At 34.5% G+C, this 18,936-nt stretch overlaps 1 protein-coding gene across 2 annotated transcripts in view; it reads right to left on the reverse strand.

Moving 5' to 3' along the window:
- dach2.L (dachshund family transcription factor 2 L homeolog) overlaps positions 1–18,936 on the reverse strand; it is a 332,937-nt gene that overhangs the window by 13,301 nt on the left and 300,700 nt on the right. For both annotated transcript variants that reach the window (XM_018229136.2, NM_001095278.1), the window contains 4 exon segments: positions 9,716–9,861; positions 9,068–9,215; positions 3,876–4,019; positions 3,063–3,128 (listed from right to left, as the gene is read on the reverse strand). In XM_018229136.2, coding sequence (XP_018084625.1) covers positions 3,063–3,128; positions 3,876–4,019; positions 9,068–9,215; positions 9,716–9,861 — 504 coding nt within the window.

The following is an 18,936-nucleotide window of genomic DNA, read 5'->3' on the forward strand; positions in this document are numbered from 1 at the left end:
AGAGGTACTGGAGTTGTGTGCAGGCATTTGACAGAAGCTTTTATAAACATTATTTAGGTGTATATTTCAGTGCAGTACAGCATAAGAAATTGGCACATGAAATGTACTATGCAGATATTAGAACTGGGCCAAGTAAAAGGATCAGTCGACTTTCCCCAATAATATTATCTGTGTCCTTTACAGTCTCCTACCCAAGCAGTTGATGTACTTAAATTATATGTTATTAAGAGCTATTAAGAGTTTTGGAGTGTGGCCAGTAACTAAGAGAATCCTGTGTTTTCAGAAAGAGCCAGCACTTCACAATGCAACTGCTTTCAGATAAGCTATTGTTTCTCCTACTAAATGTATCTGGAAGAGTTTCAGGGGGACATGTATTTTTAGTATTGATTGATATTCTCACATCTATACCTAGCAATGTTATTTAGTTACCTTCCCATTGTTATGTATCCTGCATACAGGATGCCCTATAAAGCCTCAATTTTGTCAAATTTTCAAATGCAATCCTGTTACTTTAAATTATTATTTTGTTTGTTGAAATGCAAAGCCACCTTGCATAGTCAATGAGATACATCCTGAAAAGTACAGAATAGTGTTCATATAACTATGCAAATATCTATGGTTTTCAGTAGAGCAGAATTCATTTGTCGCTTTTTACTAATGACCTTATATGGAATCCTGTGTAACTGAATGAAACTTTTTCTGCAGGGCTGTCTATCCTAAAACAGACTTTTCAGCTCATACCATAGATCTTTCACTGAGCCGCTAAATTATTTGTAAAACGAATGTTTGCCCTCTGCTACCCTGTTACCACTTTATGTGTTTAGACACGTATTCCTTGTTTTTATGTGTTAAAAGGATACAGATCACACGCAAACAGCTTCTAACAATGAAATAATACAAAATTTAACTAAGGTATAAACATGCAAAAGAAGAAGTCTCCCTGCGATCATAAAATGATGTTATTTTCTGTTCAGCAGTTCATGTTACTGCTGTTCATGCTAATTAATTAAAGGAGCTGTTTCCATAATGTGCAAACAGGGAATCTGAGAAACTGAGAAGGCTTTTAGGGCTCCAAGAGAAGTTAAGTCAATCCGGGAGCGGGCAATCAAATGTAATGAAATCACTTGTCAGTGCTAAGCTTGCAAAAACTGTGAAGTTTGACTAGGGAGTAAAAGGATTATAATTAGATTTCCAATAGGATAATAACTAAATGGCAGAGAGCAATAAAGAGAAAATATTACTTTGTTGGCTAATGGTGCTGCTGTTCAGTGTAGCTTTCTTTTTTTTCTTTCTTTTTTATCAGCTTTCTTGAATGTTGTGTTAAATTCATTTGTTTTTATCAGCAAAACAAATAAAATAAAAATTATAAAATAAAACAATTCAAAGGTATTTCAATATTATTTCACCACAAACATTAATCTTTAAGTGTTCTTAATACTGCACTGTATTCTAATTGTATTCAAAGCAGAGAATTTGAGAAAGGGTTTGAGATCTGATGAAACTAAGGAGGGACTTTCAGCAGGTCAAAGCAGGTTCCTAACAACTTGAATTCCTGCATTTTCTCTTTATATTTCCCAACTTTCCACACCAGCTTTTTCATTAGAAAGTGCTTGCTTGGTTAAAAGCCATTGTTTTCTATGGGCATACATCTGACAGAATTCTGTAAAACTACTAAAAAAAAATGTGCACTGTGTTATTTGATGGATTTAGCTTAATATATATTACTATCCCTGGAGAAAGTTTGTAAATTTGTAAAAAATAAATAAATAAAATAGTTTTGTGTAAATCAATGAAAAATGGCAAAAAAATGCCAAAAGTATGTCCTACAAATATTCACTTGATATGGAGGTTAGAAAATGAATCAGTTTGCTATATTTCTGTAATGTCCTGTAATTATACATATATACTCTTAACTCCAGAAATAAATTCCAGACTGATCAATATCTGTTTGGGGATTTGAAAGTTATGCGTTGGTTTGAAAAGGTCATGGTGGGAATCACATTGGGCCATTGATGGGTCAGCATATGATCATATTTGGTCTATTAATTGATCAGTGACCCAAACATCTGAATCAGCTAAATTTGGCCTAGAGTAGTTTAAAAATACTATTTTTCATCATTTCTATATTAATTACTTCTGTATACAGAATCATTTATTATTATTATTTTTATATTTGTATATTTGAGGATGCATTATTATTGATCATATGCTTTATGATCAAAGTTTGAGATAAAAAAAGTTTTTATTCTTGACAAAAATTATTTTTCAAGTTTAAAATATTTTTAATGGAAAAGAAGACAAATTGCTACATAGACATGTTGGTAGCTTTAAAAAGCTAGTGGCATCCATTCAGATCAATGGGCACATCAATGTTTGAATAGAAATCTTTATAGCCCTTCATTTACTTCAGATTTTATTATGTTATGTTATTATTGCTTTACATTAAATTCTATTGAAACTTTGTACAACGTGAGAAAAATGGATCTTATCAAGCATATTTATGATAGAGAAAATACATGAAACAAATGATGAATGCTGAAGAAAAAAAATGCTGAGAAATGCTCAGAGACATTTCTCATACATGAGATTGGGCAAGACATTTTTTAAATGTTTTCATTAATATGTTAAATTTCCCATGTCTGGCACAAATTTTTAAAAAAGCACAAAAAAACCTTAAATTTGAACAGTGGGAAATAACTGGCTATAATTTTTTATGTTGTCTCCATTGTGTTATATTGGGCCACATTAGCTCCTTATAATATAAAGTCTATAAGAAAATCTGGAATGAATGAATGAATTGGTATTTTCCATAATGCCCTATTTAAACAAACTATTCTTCATTGTTGACTGCAATACTATGACAGTATCTTGTACTTGAAGCTAGTTGAGCTAATATACTGTATAGTCATGGAAGAACTATCTGGCTATAGAATTATGGCCAGCTAGTTCTTATCCAGAAAACCTTAGGTCCCAGGCATTCTGTTAGATAGATCTAATAGTTGTACATTTACAAATATGCCATGTGCTCTAGTTGGACACTTCAAGTCTGGCATAACACTCACCTTGCATTGGTGGGCTGTCGTGTTGAGAGCCATTGTGTTCTGTTTCCATCTCTGGGATGCAGGCATCTGAAATAAACACAAACAGTTACCATACCTTAATTTCAAAACACTTCCCTTCTGTAGTATTCAAGTATAAACTCAAGCATAAATCTGGCATAACAGAGAAAGTTCAATGCAGGGATTTCCCCCTGCATTTATTTAGTCGATAAACAAAATTTTGGGAGCAGCTCCCCAAAATATATTTTTGACTGAATAAACACAGGAGAAACTCCATGCTTTGGACCACTTTGATGTGCTATCTTTATAACACTTTGAGACTTCCTAGTGAATGTGATCTGCAGTGGGGGTGGTGTTTTGATTGAAGTCCTTATTATTGCGGCCTTGAAGAATCCAAGGATTGATTTTGGCTGGAGCACTCAAGGACTTCTATGTGTTTGTCTACATCTAGGCACAACTTTCCAGTGAAATGGATGCTGTGTAATTCAGAGTTATATAAGTGGCACCTATCAGATGTTGATAGCAGAAATATAACCAAATTGTAACCAAAAATTTGTTATAGAAACATCAATAGGAGATGTCAGTTTTTTAACCCAAAATTGTATATATGCTACTCTGTCTGCTTCTTTGTCTATCTATCTACATTCTAATGCATGAAATTGTTTACCTGAACTGTTTCCTTGCATGTAATAACTAGAAAATGAAAGTTGCCTGGGTGAATTATCTGCAAACCTTTGTCTATCCCAGATGTATATATGTATATATGCCCCTTACACGGTCTGCTCAATCCTAGATCCTGCACCCAGGCAGATTTACCATTTAACATTCGGAGACCCTCCCCTGAGGTGGCTTGTTTAAGTGCCTGTTCAACTTGTTCTCTCCGTTTTGACTCAAACTCCAGAGCATCCTGCAATTTTCTCTTGGCCTTTTTCTCTTTCTTCAAGCGCTTTTGAATTGTTGCTGAAATGCACAAAAATTACAACTGTTACGGTCATCTCTATTCTCGGTGGAATATTTTCCCAGAAAGGATTTTATTGCTCTTACAAGACTTTCCACTTTGAGATATACAGTTAAGCTAGGAAGCAGGCCACTCATTTTGATGTGAGCAGATTCTATAATCATTTTCAGCAGGTAATAGCTGAGTGATATCAATGTTGTTGCTATTTTCCATTTAAAATTTACTGTGCCTGATATATGATGTGAAAAGAGATCCAGAAGGTTATGACTAATAGTCAGGAAAAAAAGAAAAATGGTATTATATTTTAACAATCTCTTAGGCTGACATAAAACGGATGTACTAGGTGATAAATATCTATATGTTTTGTTTTCCCTTCAACTGTGTAATGGGAGCTACAAGAGAATCTCTAGAACAAATACAGTGGAAACAGGATTTCCATTCCGGATCTAATTACGATACAAGAAAGAGCATGACTTTGATATTCTTTTGGGGCATCAAACAAGAGTATATAGTAGTATTATAAATTGAACAGTGGCTGGTAGATTTGCAACTGAGTTAAAAATTAAGCAAAAAACCTTATAGCCACAGGTTGGCCTTCTCTTATATACATGAAAAGAACATCTCAAACAACTGCTTTATTGAATAAATGACATTTGCATTCTGTTAAAAAGTATTGAATGCCTCTTATAAGCTCAGGAAAGAGCATTGGCTGAACAAAATTCAACTGGTTTTGAAATTCTATGAATGTTGGTGCATGGGAAGAGTTTATTAAATATATGCTAGGTCTAGACTGCTCAACAGCTTTGGCAGCCACTAAGTGCAGACAGCACTTAAACAAAATAAATGAAAAGGGTGGAAAGCATAATTATCAAATATTCACCTATTTCAGTAGAGAATACTTGCCCCTTGTGTTATTTTTCATTGTGTGCAAGTAAGCAAAGGTGGAGAGACCTGCCTAGTACAAAATGGTTTATGGTGATAAAGGGGGAATTGTAGAAAGTGGAATAAAGCAATAAAAGTGTTGGAAGGATTACTCTGTATTGCAAAGGTAAAATATGCTCTGGTCGTATATATATATATATATCTAAACAAACTGGCTTGGCATCAAATATGGTGAACTTTCCAGCCATATCTATTTTCATGGAAATGAATGGGTCTGGCACAGGGAATTGTGGTCCCTACATTTGATATAGCTTGTGCTACATCCCCATATTGGCTATTCTATATACTGGCAATGGCTCTGCTGTAAAATCACGAGCTACATTTGTGTCATGTAGTTAAATAAAACTGCACACAATGGCTCCCCATACACCTAACACTTCTGCCTGCCAGCACTGCAGTGGTGGTGTACACTGTGCCCTTGTGCCAGCTGTGCTGAAATGCATAGAAGCCCTATATTTAATATCTAATATGAGCTGGTGGTAAGTGTGGATTCCTGGTGCCTGCTGTAACTTTGGAATGGCAAGTAAGGTCTACACAGTGTGAATTCTTAAATCTGTGAAAGAATAGTACTATTAAATCTACAATTCACTGCTGATACCACTGAGCTTTATACCTCCCTTACCTGCTACAAGTATACAAACATTCTACTTTTATCACTGGTGACCAGCAGTTTTCATTACTGATTAAAGTAGATGCTTTTCATAAAAATATATGATGGCTTACAAATTACCCCCAAAAAAGCACAGTGGGAAAGGAAAAAGTATGTTGTACTAAACTGTACACTCAATTACATATACTATATTCTAAATATAGGATTCAGCACTTTGATAGATGAATAAGTTACTGCAGGAAGCAGAGATATGGACTGTGTTACTGTACTGAGATTTGCCTATTATATTCATTTCATTGACTATGCCAAATTTACAAATGAAAAAATGACACTTTTTATCGCTTTGCAAAGGTTTCAACAGGATATAAATACAGTTTTCCTTGAGCAAGTGCATGCATTTAATTAAGAATAATGCACTATTGATGAAATCTATACTCTTGTTAATGAAATATTTCATGCTGTCTTGGTACACTATACTGCTACAGAACAAAAAATGATTTTATTGTCTTCCGATGATATATTCAAACGGAAGAAAATGTTAGAGCAACAGTGTAATCCACTCTATATCCAGCTAATCTGGAAGGTCTGAAAAGTAAATTAAACTATTTAAATACTATTCATTTTCAGACAAGACAGATGAGAGTCTGTAAAATCAATATAATGCTGATATAATTTTCCCAACCAGTTATTTATGTCACAGATGAGAATTCATAACAAATGGCAATAAATATTATAGGGGTCTATTTATCTACAGTATATGGCTCGGCACGTGAATTTACAAATGAACCATATATTAGTTACACTGGGATAAACATTATAAAATTATGTAAAAATCAGCACAGACGCCTTTTACACCATACTTAAACTAAGAAACAACTGCAAAGGTGCAAGTAAAACTGGACACATTGTAGTTAAGTTTTCATAGAAATGGTTTTAATTAAGGCATGATTATTGCATAATTACTGTTTTTTTTTGTACATTTATTTTCATGTATTTTTTCCATACAATTGTAGTGGAGAAAATGTTTGATAATAGCAAGAAGGAAGTGACGTAGATAATGAGATGCAAAAGTGGCTGCTTTGTCTTTATAATGGCAGTTTGTCAGTCTTAGTAAACTGGAGACTATTCACTAGAGTAATTTCACTTAGAAAATAGTGTAACATGCTGCCTGGAGTTGAACCAGTGACCTGGTTTTTTCATGCTGTCTACATTGCCTTTACTCTATATGAGCAGACAGTCCTGGTTCACTGCTATTGCTATCCCTGTATTTAAAAGTAGGCATGTCTTGTTTCATCTGTTGCTAATCTGGCCACAGGTGTTCCGAGTTAATCATTAGCTATAAAAACCCCCTGTTCTGCACTGACTCTCTGCCCAACATAGGTCTATTCTGAGATAGTTCTTGGGTGCGATCTTCGTCTGAATTATTGTTCTTGACTTTTGCCTGTCCTTGACCAACTTTTTCTCTGGCTGAACCCACCTTACCTGATTATTGACTATTTTTCTGGATCCTGATTCTGTACTGTGCTGACCGATCGGTACTGACCCCAGCCTGTTCAATGACCACTGTTACTCTTTCCCGTTTCTCTTCTCCAGTTCCCTTGCCTGCCCTGAACCCTCGCCTTGGCTTTCTTACTATAAGACCTGGTGGCATCCTAGTAGCGAAGGGCTCCTCCTGACGTGAAAAGTGGCTGTTATAGGTAGAAGCATGAGCTGTTACCGGAAACGTGGCATTTGTTCTCAGTTTTGGAATACCAAACATGACAAAAATGTTTGAATTTACACCAATGAGAAGTCAATTCTCCAAATTTTGTTGTATTCTCCTTTTAGTAAATTGGTACATGGGCAATGTTATGCAAAATGTTCTTTTTTGGTGTAATTACTCCAAATTTTCACTATCACTCCATAGTACATATGCCTCTTGGAATATCAATGTGGTATTTAGTATAAGCAACACTTACCGTACCAAGTGTGCTCACTTAAGGGGTCTGATTATTAATCAATAACAGAAGCAAGTCATTATGTCAAGCTAAAGACAACTCAGAACCTACATGAACTATAAATATAGTTTATTTACCTTTAAACAATGCGAGTAGAGAACAACATAAAGGAATTCTGACCTTCTTTGAAATAATCTGAAAATAGTGTAATACTATAGCCCCATGCAATAATCCACAAGAATTTATTATCAATGTCTTTCAGGGGTCAACATGCATGTGCCTTTTTAACCAGTGCAACTCATTTACCAATCTCTGAACATGGTGTCAGGAAAAGTGAAATATTTTAAATTAATAGATTTTTTGCCTGGTTTAAGTATTTAACCCCATATTCACTCTTTATAAAGATAAGATATTCAAGAAATTCTACTAGTCATGAAATAGTTCTGAATGCATAAATGATATAATGGAAAAACATTGTACACATTATTGCTACAATTCCAACAGTAAAATCATTAGCTGGCAGCCTTTCACTTGTAATTTAAAAGAAAACAAAGCACTTTTATTGACACTGTTGATCAGACCCACAGTATAATTTAGAGCATGCAGATGGAGTGATAGAAGTAAGATACTAGTCATAACACAGATGGGACAATAACATTTTCAGGTGACAAGAAACATCCCATATGGACAATAACTCATAACAAACTGATTATAATTCACCTGTCTACTAAAAGCCTGTGGATCATTTAGCCAGTGTTGTCAGTCTGGACACTTTAACTCACACTTGTTAATTAAATGTTTTTGAAACATTATGTTGAAATGATTAACCTGGAAAGTCAAATGCCAAGCTTCATTTAATTTTTACTATTCAGGATACTTATATTAATAACGTATTTTAGTAATGTATTTTAAAATGTCCTGAGTTACTTGGTTGTATGTGAAATTAATTCAGAATTTTATTGTTATAGTTAAATTTGACTCTGGCATTTGTTTTTTGTCACTAGATGCTACCTACAAATGAGAAAGTGCAGCACATGCTAAATATTATCCCTTATGTTTGAAATTAAAAAATAAAAAGTAATTAAAATTCTGCATTTTTTTGTGTGTGACACATTCAGCAACTTTATGATCAAAAAAGTTTTACAGGAATTTCATCATTGGTTTGTTGATTTATCAATATTTGATAAACAATAATTAGAATGGGATTACATGTTAGATGGTCCCAGGAGTTTTTAACATGGCCATAGTTGTATGGTTTTTTTTCACCTGCGTTTCTGGCAGCAGGTGTAAATGGTAAAGAGAGGCAAGCCAAAGAGGGACTAAAAAGAAACTGTATGATTTCTATGAATAATAAAGATATACAGGTATGGGACATGTTATCCAGAATGCTTGTTACCTGGGCCTTTCTTTAATTTGCATCTCCATACCTTAAGTCTACTAAAAAGTCATATAATCTTTGACCCCAGCAGAAGTCTACAAGGTTCCTGTCTTTATGACAGTTGCATATAGTTTCACAACTGGGATTTGCCTTTTTATGTCAACATAGTCTATTAAAGCTCACCTCGACTCTGTAATTCTGCAGTCAGCTGCCTCTCGAGATTTTCGCGAAGCTCTCGTTCTCTGCAAAGTTCCAGTTTTAATTCTTTCTTTTCTTGCTGTATTTGCTTCTCTTGTACTCTGGCATTATCAACTGCAACTTTTAGAAGGCCCTACACAGGAATGTCAATAAAGAAATAATTTTAGAAAAAATGGTTTGGTTTACTAATATCAGGTGATCATCTAGATTCTAGAAGACACATACAAGTTAATTGGAGTAATATCACATTAACCTCTACAATATTAGTGGCAAACTAACCACACCCCAATAGTGGCATGTGATTTTGAAACTTACTAAGGTGCCTTTTATTTGTGGTCTTTTTCATTTTTCTTGAGCAGATGGCATTTGATTAGTGCTAGCCACCCTTCAGTTATTCAGCACAGAATCACTGAACTTGCATATGAAACATGTTGACTGTACGGCAGAATATTAAATAACTAATGAGCCACATGACAACACCATTGCCTGATATAAGCCCCATTACGTTAGCTTTATTTCATTCTTCAGGTTGCTTAAAGCTCACAATTTGTTACAAAATGCATGAATGACTGAAGAATAATATTTGAAAAACACATGATGGAAGACTGGCAAGAGAATATCATTGACAGATACCTGAATGTTGGTTAAAAGAGTTTCAACTGATGATAGCCCATCAGCAAAGAGAAAAGGTGAAGGGAATCCGGGGGGTAATGTTTGTCCAGTCAGTTGTACTTTATCCAAAGTCGGTTTAATAAATGGAATAGCAATCTGGATATCATCTGTTAAAATAAAAAAAAAGTTTTAATATTGTTGGTAAAATACACCTTTCAAATAAAAAAAGACAATACAATATTGAAGTGCTTCACAACAAATATGAAGTCTAAACATTTATATTAAGTAAATAAATGGCAGCAGCGGCATAATTAGATGATACTTGATCCCAGAGCAAATACAATTTAGGGCCCCAAACTTTTTCTACCAAGATATATTGAAATTGTTAATTAATTAGGACCTTACTGGTCTCACTGCACTCCTGCCCCCCCCCCCCGGCAACTGCTGGGTCTGCTTCCTTTGTAGTTATGCACCTGAATGAGAGTCTTATAATCAGTATTGAAGAATCAAGGAGTGGTGCTTCTGGTGCAGTTTATGATGATGTTGGGGAGGTACAGTACCTTCAAAACAACATTCAAATCTCATATGAGGTATGGTGGCCCATAAAGGATAAAATAATGATTTTCAAGTTTATTACTACAGAACATTAGCATTATACCCAAATGAGTGCATCCAAAACTTGCTGGATTCAATAAACACCAAAGTGTCATCTGAGCAGTTTAAAGGTTGGTCCAAGTAAACTTAGGAGAAGCCGCACACCACACACTCCCAAAGGTTCTTATCCTGGTGCCCAGTGATAGAGGAATCGGCCGCCTCACAACAAGGGTAAGAAGAATTTCACCGGCACACAGGAGTTGCAGTAGCAGGGCAAGCCCTTGCAATTTTATTATGCAGTAGTGCAATGTTTCGGGGTCACGCCCCTTTGTCAAGCATGTTTATTACTACAGAACATTAGCATTATACCCAAATGAGTGCATCCAAAACTTGCTGGATTCAATAAACACCAAAGTGTCATCTGAGCAGTTTAAAGGTTGTGTTATTTTTGTTTTTGTATGCACCTATCTTTAGCTATCAATCCAAAGAGCCTCCCCTGGGAGGACTGTCTTCTTTACCCTGATCAAGAGGAAGAAACCATTGACCTGATCTCAATAGATTACTCCTATTTCAGTTTGTGACTGTACTAGCCCCATTTTAATACTGTATGCTATTGGGAGAGATAGGACAACCTACACAGTCAATGAACCTAGAGGTGGAATAAATGAGGAACCCTATGTCAACTTTGTGCATTTGAACAATTTTGCATTTGAACAATTTGTAATCAATGCCAGTGTCCCAATACAAGTTTATTTCATTCGGAAATTCCTGTTATTATTTATACAAACTACTCATCTATTCAGGAAAGACTATAACTCAACTTTCTTCTTCTCTACATAACTTTGCATAAGTACCCCGATCAAACATTTCAAATACAATTTTACATTACTTGTTTCTGGAAAAAAAATGCAAAATATATCCCAGCTCTGCATCTGGCACACAAAAGAAAAGCTTATAGAAGACATTTTTGTTGTAATTGCTTTTTTTGTAAACATAATCGAAATAGTTGTATATTGACTTTTATAATACTTGATACCCTGGTTTTCTACAAGCAATCACACAACTGGCCCTTATTGTTCCATTTGTCAAATGCCATTGCCACTTAATCCTAAAATTTAGACTTGAACATTTTTTTTTATTGGGAATCAGTCCTATGTTGATAGCATGATTAGTGTTGTGCTATTATGTTGTACAGACAGGATCCTTCGGCATTTCTGAGATAGAAGCTATCGCCATTACATTTACTGTATAAGTCAATTTGCTGACAAGGAACCCAGCAGTGCATCACTGAAGTTGTGCCGTGTCCTTTATTTATTTCAAATCTATAATGTATAGGCTTCACAATTATCTCTGAAGATTTGCAATACCAAAGAAAGCACATTTTAACATTTAATATGACTACTATATTTGAAAGGGTTATGGATTCTTGTTGTGTTACATGAAATATATTTATGACAAATTCGAAAATTCCTTTCTCCTTGGTTATAAGCCAGTATTTTTGTGGTTGACTAATGAATTTAATATGTAATTTTGTCAGTAACAGCTATAGTGCTCCATTTATAAACGTGTTAATGTGAATCTGTTGTGCTCAAACAAGATATATAAGAATCATTTCACAGGATTAGGCACAGAACATGCAATTATTCTGACAAAAGAAATATGATATTATTTATAGACAATGGGGGTGCTGGTGATAAGCAATTAAAGTGACATTAGGCAGGTGCAAGATGTTTTTTCTGTTATTTAAAGGGGAGATTTCCCACATAACTGCTAATGTAATGTAATGGACCAGTGTAAGTCACATATACAGATGCTGGTTAAGGAAATGAAGATAAAACATAAAGGACTGTAGACTAATTGTTAGATAGATTTTATATAGGATGAAACAGAAAGAGACTATAGCTTGTCTGTGTATAATAAAAGTAATTTAAACAAAATAGATATAGGATAGGACCAGAATGCTTAGGTATAAATGATAAATGATCACCATACCTTAAGTCTGTTAAAAAGAATTTAAACAAGAAATAAACCCAATAGGATTGTTTTGCCACCAATATAGATACATATAAGGTATTGTTTTGTTATTACAGAGAAAAGGGGAATTATTTTAAAAATGTTGAATCATTAAATTAAAATGGGCTCTATGGGAGCTGGCCTTTCTTTACTTCTGAGTTTTATGGATTAAAAGGTTTCTGGATAAGGAATCCCATAACTGTACATCCTGAAAGGGGTATTTAACACATATTTCACTGTGTAAGGATTTTACATGGGTTGGTCATTTTAATTTTGGGATCGTAACCATTGCCCAAATCCCACATATATGTAAATGTGGTTGTGCCACTGGCTATCTTCCACTGTGGTGAATGCTGTATTCATTTTGATGGACTACACATTTCAGACCCCTTAAAGGAACAGTTCAGTGTAAAAATAAAAACTTGGTAAATAGATAGTATGTGCAAAATAAAAAATGTCTAACTGGATGTCTAACATAATAGCCAGAACACTACTTCCTGCTTTCCAGCACTCTAACTCTGAGTTAGTCAGCGACTTGAAGGGGGACCACATGGGACATTTCTGTTCAGTGAGTTTGCAATTGATCCTCAGCATTCAGCTCAGATTCAAAAGCAACAGATATGACCCATGTGGCCCCCCTCAAGTCTCTGGTTACTGTTAGTGTAAACCAAGAGAGCTGAAAAGCAGGAAGTAGTGTTCTGGCTATTATGTTACACACAGTCATTCCAGCCTTTATATATACATGTTTGCCTAAGTAACTATATTAGAAACATTTTTTATTTTACACAGCCTATATATTTACCCAGTTTTTATTTTTACACTGAACAATGCCTTAAAAGCCTTCATATGAAACAGCTGCATAGCAGACAGCCCTTTGGATTATACAGATATAGGACCCATTATCCAGAATTCTTGGGAGCTGAGGTTTTCCAGATAAAGGATCTTTACATAATTTGGAACACATACAGTCCCTTAAGTCTGCTAAAAATCAGTTAAACTTTAAATAAACCCAATAGCATTGTTTTGCCCCAATATAGATTCATGCAGCTTAGTTACCAGCAAGTACAATGTTCTATTTTATTATTACAGAGAAAAAGGGAATCATTTCAAAATGTTTAAATTATTTGCTTAACATGGAGTTTATGGGAGATGGCCTTCATATAGTTCAGAGAAAGTTTTATAGCTAATGGGTTTCTGCATATGGGATCCCATACCTGTACTATAAATATGTAACAATTACTATGCAATATGTATGTGTGTGGAAGTTTTTAAATGTTTCTCTACGTTTCTTCGCAAAGAGTAAGGTCCCATAGAAATGCTTACCTATGCCCTATCATGAAACCAGTTTTAATTATGCTCAGTAAACCAAACATACTCATCATGATTACCCATCAATACTTCTTAAAACATAAGTAGTCCTTAACCTATCCTGATAATTCCATTAGGCAATTGCATCCTCAGCCACACCAGTACCAGAGATCAAATCAGTGAGATATCTGTCTAAATGATTAAAGTAATACTGCTTAAAGCTTTGCTATGAAAATCACTATTAATGGGAAAGGCAAGTGTCATGCTGCATCGCTTGCAATGTTTCCATACAGTAAATTGAAGTTTCAAAATAATATTACTCTCTGTTAAACAGAGAGACACAGCTAAATTAGGTGCTGCCGGCTGCAGCAAGGATCAAATGCAAAAGGAATCATATTTCATCACAGCTAGTCAAGAGCAGGAAAATAAATAGAAATATAAGAGCTATGCAGGCAATGATTCATTTTGATAATCTGGCCCAAGAGAGACACATACAGACAGCACACAGATCTAAGCATCCAGCAAAAGACAAATAGGACGCAGAGGGTGGGAATTGGGATGACAGTGTAGCAGAGGTCACATCGATTTTTAGCAGCCGTTTTCACACAGATGAGATAACCCTGGACTCCATTTGGCCCATTGTTCATACTCTACCTGTCCCACAAGCCATAAATTTCCAAGTCCAAGAAAAAAAGGGCAGTAAAGAAGAAGGATTCTACTTATGACTTCTTATGATTAAGTTTTTGTGCTAACCAAACATGTTTTGCAGACCAAGGTCACATTGCATGTTAAGGGCTTTAATAGCAAGAAGCGGTGGAAGCATATTATGTTTTAGTGTATATGGGAGGAACTGCCAAACCATTCATCACTTTTTTTTCTGATTGAAATCACATACTGCAAAGATGAATGATAAATGTATAACAAATCTATTTCAATCTTGTAATGGGTCTTTACATCTGAATAGTGTCTACATTTCACCCCCTCTTCTGATAAGTGCGCTTTTAGTAAGACATTTATCAGCCATGCATGAAAACTCCTAATTGGCAAAGCAATTAAAACTGTCCAAGTGCTGGAAGCATATATTTCGGGAGAAAAGGTACATGGTCTGACCATGCTAGCGACTAGTGTTGTGAAACTACTCCTTTCAAGATGGATAAGGTCCAGTCTTTAGGCATTATATTTATTTCTAGAGAGTGGAGCCAGGTCATTCACTGTTATGTGAATTGTGTAGAATACAAGACTCTACTGTACAAGTTTTCTAATATGATGTCAGAGCAATGGTAAAATGCTTCTGTTTCTTGTCTGTAGTATTCTATAGGAGCTCAACAACTTTTACCTGGCAAATTTTTGTATTAGGAGTTGTTTGTGGTTTGTACACTTAAATAAATCTTGAATTTTTAGAGTTTTACAGAAATAAAGAAATCCCACAAATTTTTAGATATTCATGGAAAAAAATGAGATTCAATTGTTTGTAGTAAATAGACCCCCTACATAGCATAGTTTCAAACTGTTTTTTTCTCCAACTATTTTTTTCCCAATATATATATAGCTAATGCAAAGTTGAGGCTGGCAAACAGTGTTTCACAAAAGGGGCAGGTCCATGGAAGAACACAACACAGAGGTCAATGTAGGAAAAACAGTACAGGTATGGGACCTGTTACCCAAAATGCTTAGAACCTGAGGTTTTCCAGATAACCAACCTTTCTGTAATTTGGATCTTCATGCCTTAAGTCTACCATAAAATCATGAAAACATTAAATAAACATTAAATAAATTGGCTGTTTTTTCTTCCAATAAGGATTAATTATAACTTAGTTGAGATCAAGGGAAATAGGAAATATTTTTTTCGAAAAAATCTGTATTATTTGGAGAAAATTGAGTCTATAGGGCTCTTTACCTTGCGTCGGAAGTCTCCTCCATTCTTCGCACAACTACACCAGACGTTATTTCATGACGGATATGTGCATTCATCAAAATGGGCAATTATGTCTCGGCAAAAGAACGTTGGCGTACTTTCGTCAGCCATGATTCGTTGTCGCAAAGTATTCATAACAAATTTTCTCTAGCATGACTTCCTTCCTAGCGAAACTTTGTTTACTTATTATTTGTTACTTATGCTTATGTCAATGTATATTCATTGGGTATAAAAAGATCAGATGTATGTATTTTTCTGTGATGTTGGTGAAATTGCTGGAAGTGGTCACTTAAAAATGTCCAAGAAAGCAAAGTGAAGACACAGATCCTCTATTGTCCCATGCCATGAGCCCACCCTAAAACAAATGCGCCACAATTTTAAAATTTTAAACAAAGTATAAATAAGATATTTTTAACAGTTACAACTCGTAAATATAATCCCACTTTAAATATTACATAACACCAGCATTTTGACTTTTGCTTATGACTTTGTTGGAATACGTCACTGACATAATAATGATGTATAATTTAGCCAGTCAGAAAGCTGGTGAAATTGATTTTAGTGAAAAGGGTAACATATTGAAATTTTCACACTTAAATTAGTGACTTTGATAAATTAAAACAATTGTTTGCCTCAATGAAAATTTGCCTAGCTAAACACCACGAAAGTTCTTCATTGACAAGGTAATTTTCTAGCGAAATGTGTTGCCTGACTTTAAGTAAACAAGAGATGTCACAGCAAATTGTCTTTTTAGTGATATTTTGTAAAAAAATAAAAACCACACAATTCACTGTTAAACTGGTAAAATGCAAACCTATTTAACTTTTTATGTAAAGACATTTTCTTGGTAGCAATGACTCTTGTGTCCTGTAATTAATTTCAAAAGGTATTTGGTACACACAGCACACTTCAGTTTTTCCAAAATAAGTAAATGATCTGATTGTTCTTGACACCTGTAAAGACCACCAAAATTGCACAGATAAGTCAAAGAGTGAAACTGCAGGAGATATACTTCCAGTTCTGCTTTTTATAAGGTGGAGGTTAACTAAAGTCTACAATACCCTACTATACTGCATACACTCTGACAGTGATAGGGTTAAGGAAATAGTTGGCAGAAGGCAAAGTGGACAGCCAGGTTTAACCTTGTGATTCACACGCCAGCTACACAATCAATGCTCCTCTTCTTAATTAATCTGTGAATACAGAGGGCAGGGAATGCAATGAGGGAGTAGCTGATTAATCTGTTTTACTAGCTTTAAATCACATTTTTATTTATTTCCAAAATAAATGAAAGTATATTATTTAAGACTAAAATTGCATTTTTCATTAGTGGTGTTTATCATAAAAACACTTACAATAAAAATACTATATCGTCCCCATTTTTCCAGGATGACCTTAGCATTAAAGAGAAAACTATAAAACCAAGTACCATGCACGTTCTCTTATGTAGCTATCTGGAGTTTGTATAAATTGGATGTAGAAGCAATTTATTTTGTGCTGATAAAACAAATGTGAAATGAAACATTTTAAATATAATCTTCCAAACTGCATTAAATATGGCAATTAGATTGTATTTTACAGTAGTTGGCAGGTAGGTTTCACAATCAGCATGATAGTATATTATGAAATGATGTCTATGCCGCAGGAATGAGTCCCCTCCCGAGAAATATGAGGCCTGCATAATAAGTTTGTAAGAGAACACTGCCTTTTGTTTACTGATCTCACCTTTATTAAAGGTGCTTTCTACTTTTAAATAATATTTTTGTATTTTTAATGCTTGGATTAGGAAGACATTATAGGTGTGTGTAACCCTCAAAATCCATGGCAGCTGATTCATATACTGTATATTCTTTCAGTATTTTAACTTCAATAGAGCAGTTAAAGCTAATTACTCAATAGTTGCAACGGGTAACAGAGCAAAGCCAAATGTTTCCCATATTTCTCTATATACCCTTACAAATAGCTAACCGGCATATTTATGAAGAAGCTTCAATTTTTTTAAACTAGATTAATAACAAAAATAACCCACATTAAAGTAAACGGGCAAAGCTTATAGAAATCCAGTGAAAAGTGGAAAGAATGCAGGCTTTTAACAATGGAATCAAAACCAGCAGACGGCACTTCTGGAAAGGGTTTTAACAATGGCAGTTTCTACAAGAAGTATTACCCCAGTACATACAACTAACTACACTACCTCAAAAATCATTACATAGGTTTATAACTACAAGGTATATTACATAATGTACAATACTGTTATTTACTGCTGATGTAAATTGTATTTAAACCATTATATATATTTTAAAATGTTCTTAGAAAATGATTTTTCTTTGTATATAATGCTGGCTTTATATACATATAATTAAGTCATCAGTATAGTAGCTGAGGTGGCAAATCAGCTGAGCTACTCAAAGTAGTCCAGAAACAATTTGTGCTCTAAGCAGTGTCTGGAAATAGCAGGCCTCTCTTCAGCTGGAAGAGTTGCGTTCCATAAACATGTTAATTTCTATATAAATTATTTTTATATCCCAGTATAAACCCCCAAAAAGTCATCATAGTACAGGTAGTTATAAAGATTGTTGTAGATATATTTCATGACATATGGATTTCTTATGAAGTTTCTAAATATTGTGTGGTAGACAATCTAGCCATTGCAGAAAGGCTAACCATTCATTTACTTCCTTCATATTAATTGTAATTCAATATGTAATACACCCAGTGGGAGGAGTCTTAAAGGACAAGTAGAGTTACAGTTATCAATTAGGTGGTGAATAAGGCATTAATGTGAGTTTCAACTAATGGCATTTATAGAGCAGCATCTTATGTCACATTCCACATGCCCAGAACCTGAGCTAGAATAAATGGGGGGGACGTTAATTCAGTAGATAAGCTTTTGGATTGATTTACAAAGACCAAATTGGATACTTAAAGATAATCAAAGATAGACCAAACTGGCTTTTCAACACAGGCAGAGAATAATATATGTTAAGCTTCCATATAATGGCACCCTCCTCTCTTGCCCATTGAGCTGTTCAATTCGATAGGCCGAATCAACAAAATCATTACTTTTGTTTATTGTTTAAGCCTTCAAGGATTTGTTAAAATGTACTGAAATGTCCAATCCCATCAAAAGCTATCAAGGCTATGGGGAATATTTTTTCTATGTTCCTATGATCAATATCTATACTGATCAAATTGATTTTTCTAGATGATCAAGCAGATTGTGATTAAAAATAACTCACTGTAATTTGTTCTGATTGGAATTGAAAAGTTATTTACTTCGGTAAGGTTATATATTATTCAGAAAGGATCAATCCATAATTATCAATGATATATGTATCTCATAGTTGTTACTATGCCTAGTTCAGCTGGCTCTTTTAAGATTTGGAAGATGTAATGGTCTTACTAGTTAGTC

The sequence above is a fragment of the Xenopus laevis genome, chromosome 8L, assembly GCF_017654675.1.
Source record: "Xenopus laevis strain J_2021 chromosome 8L, Xenopus_laevis_v10.1, whole genome shotgun sequence".
Taxonomy (NCBI): Eukaryota; Metazoa; Chordata; class Amphibia; order Anura; family Pipidae; genus Xenopus; species Xenopus laevis.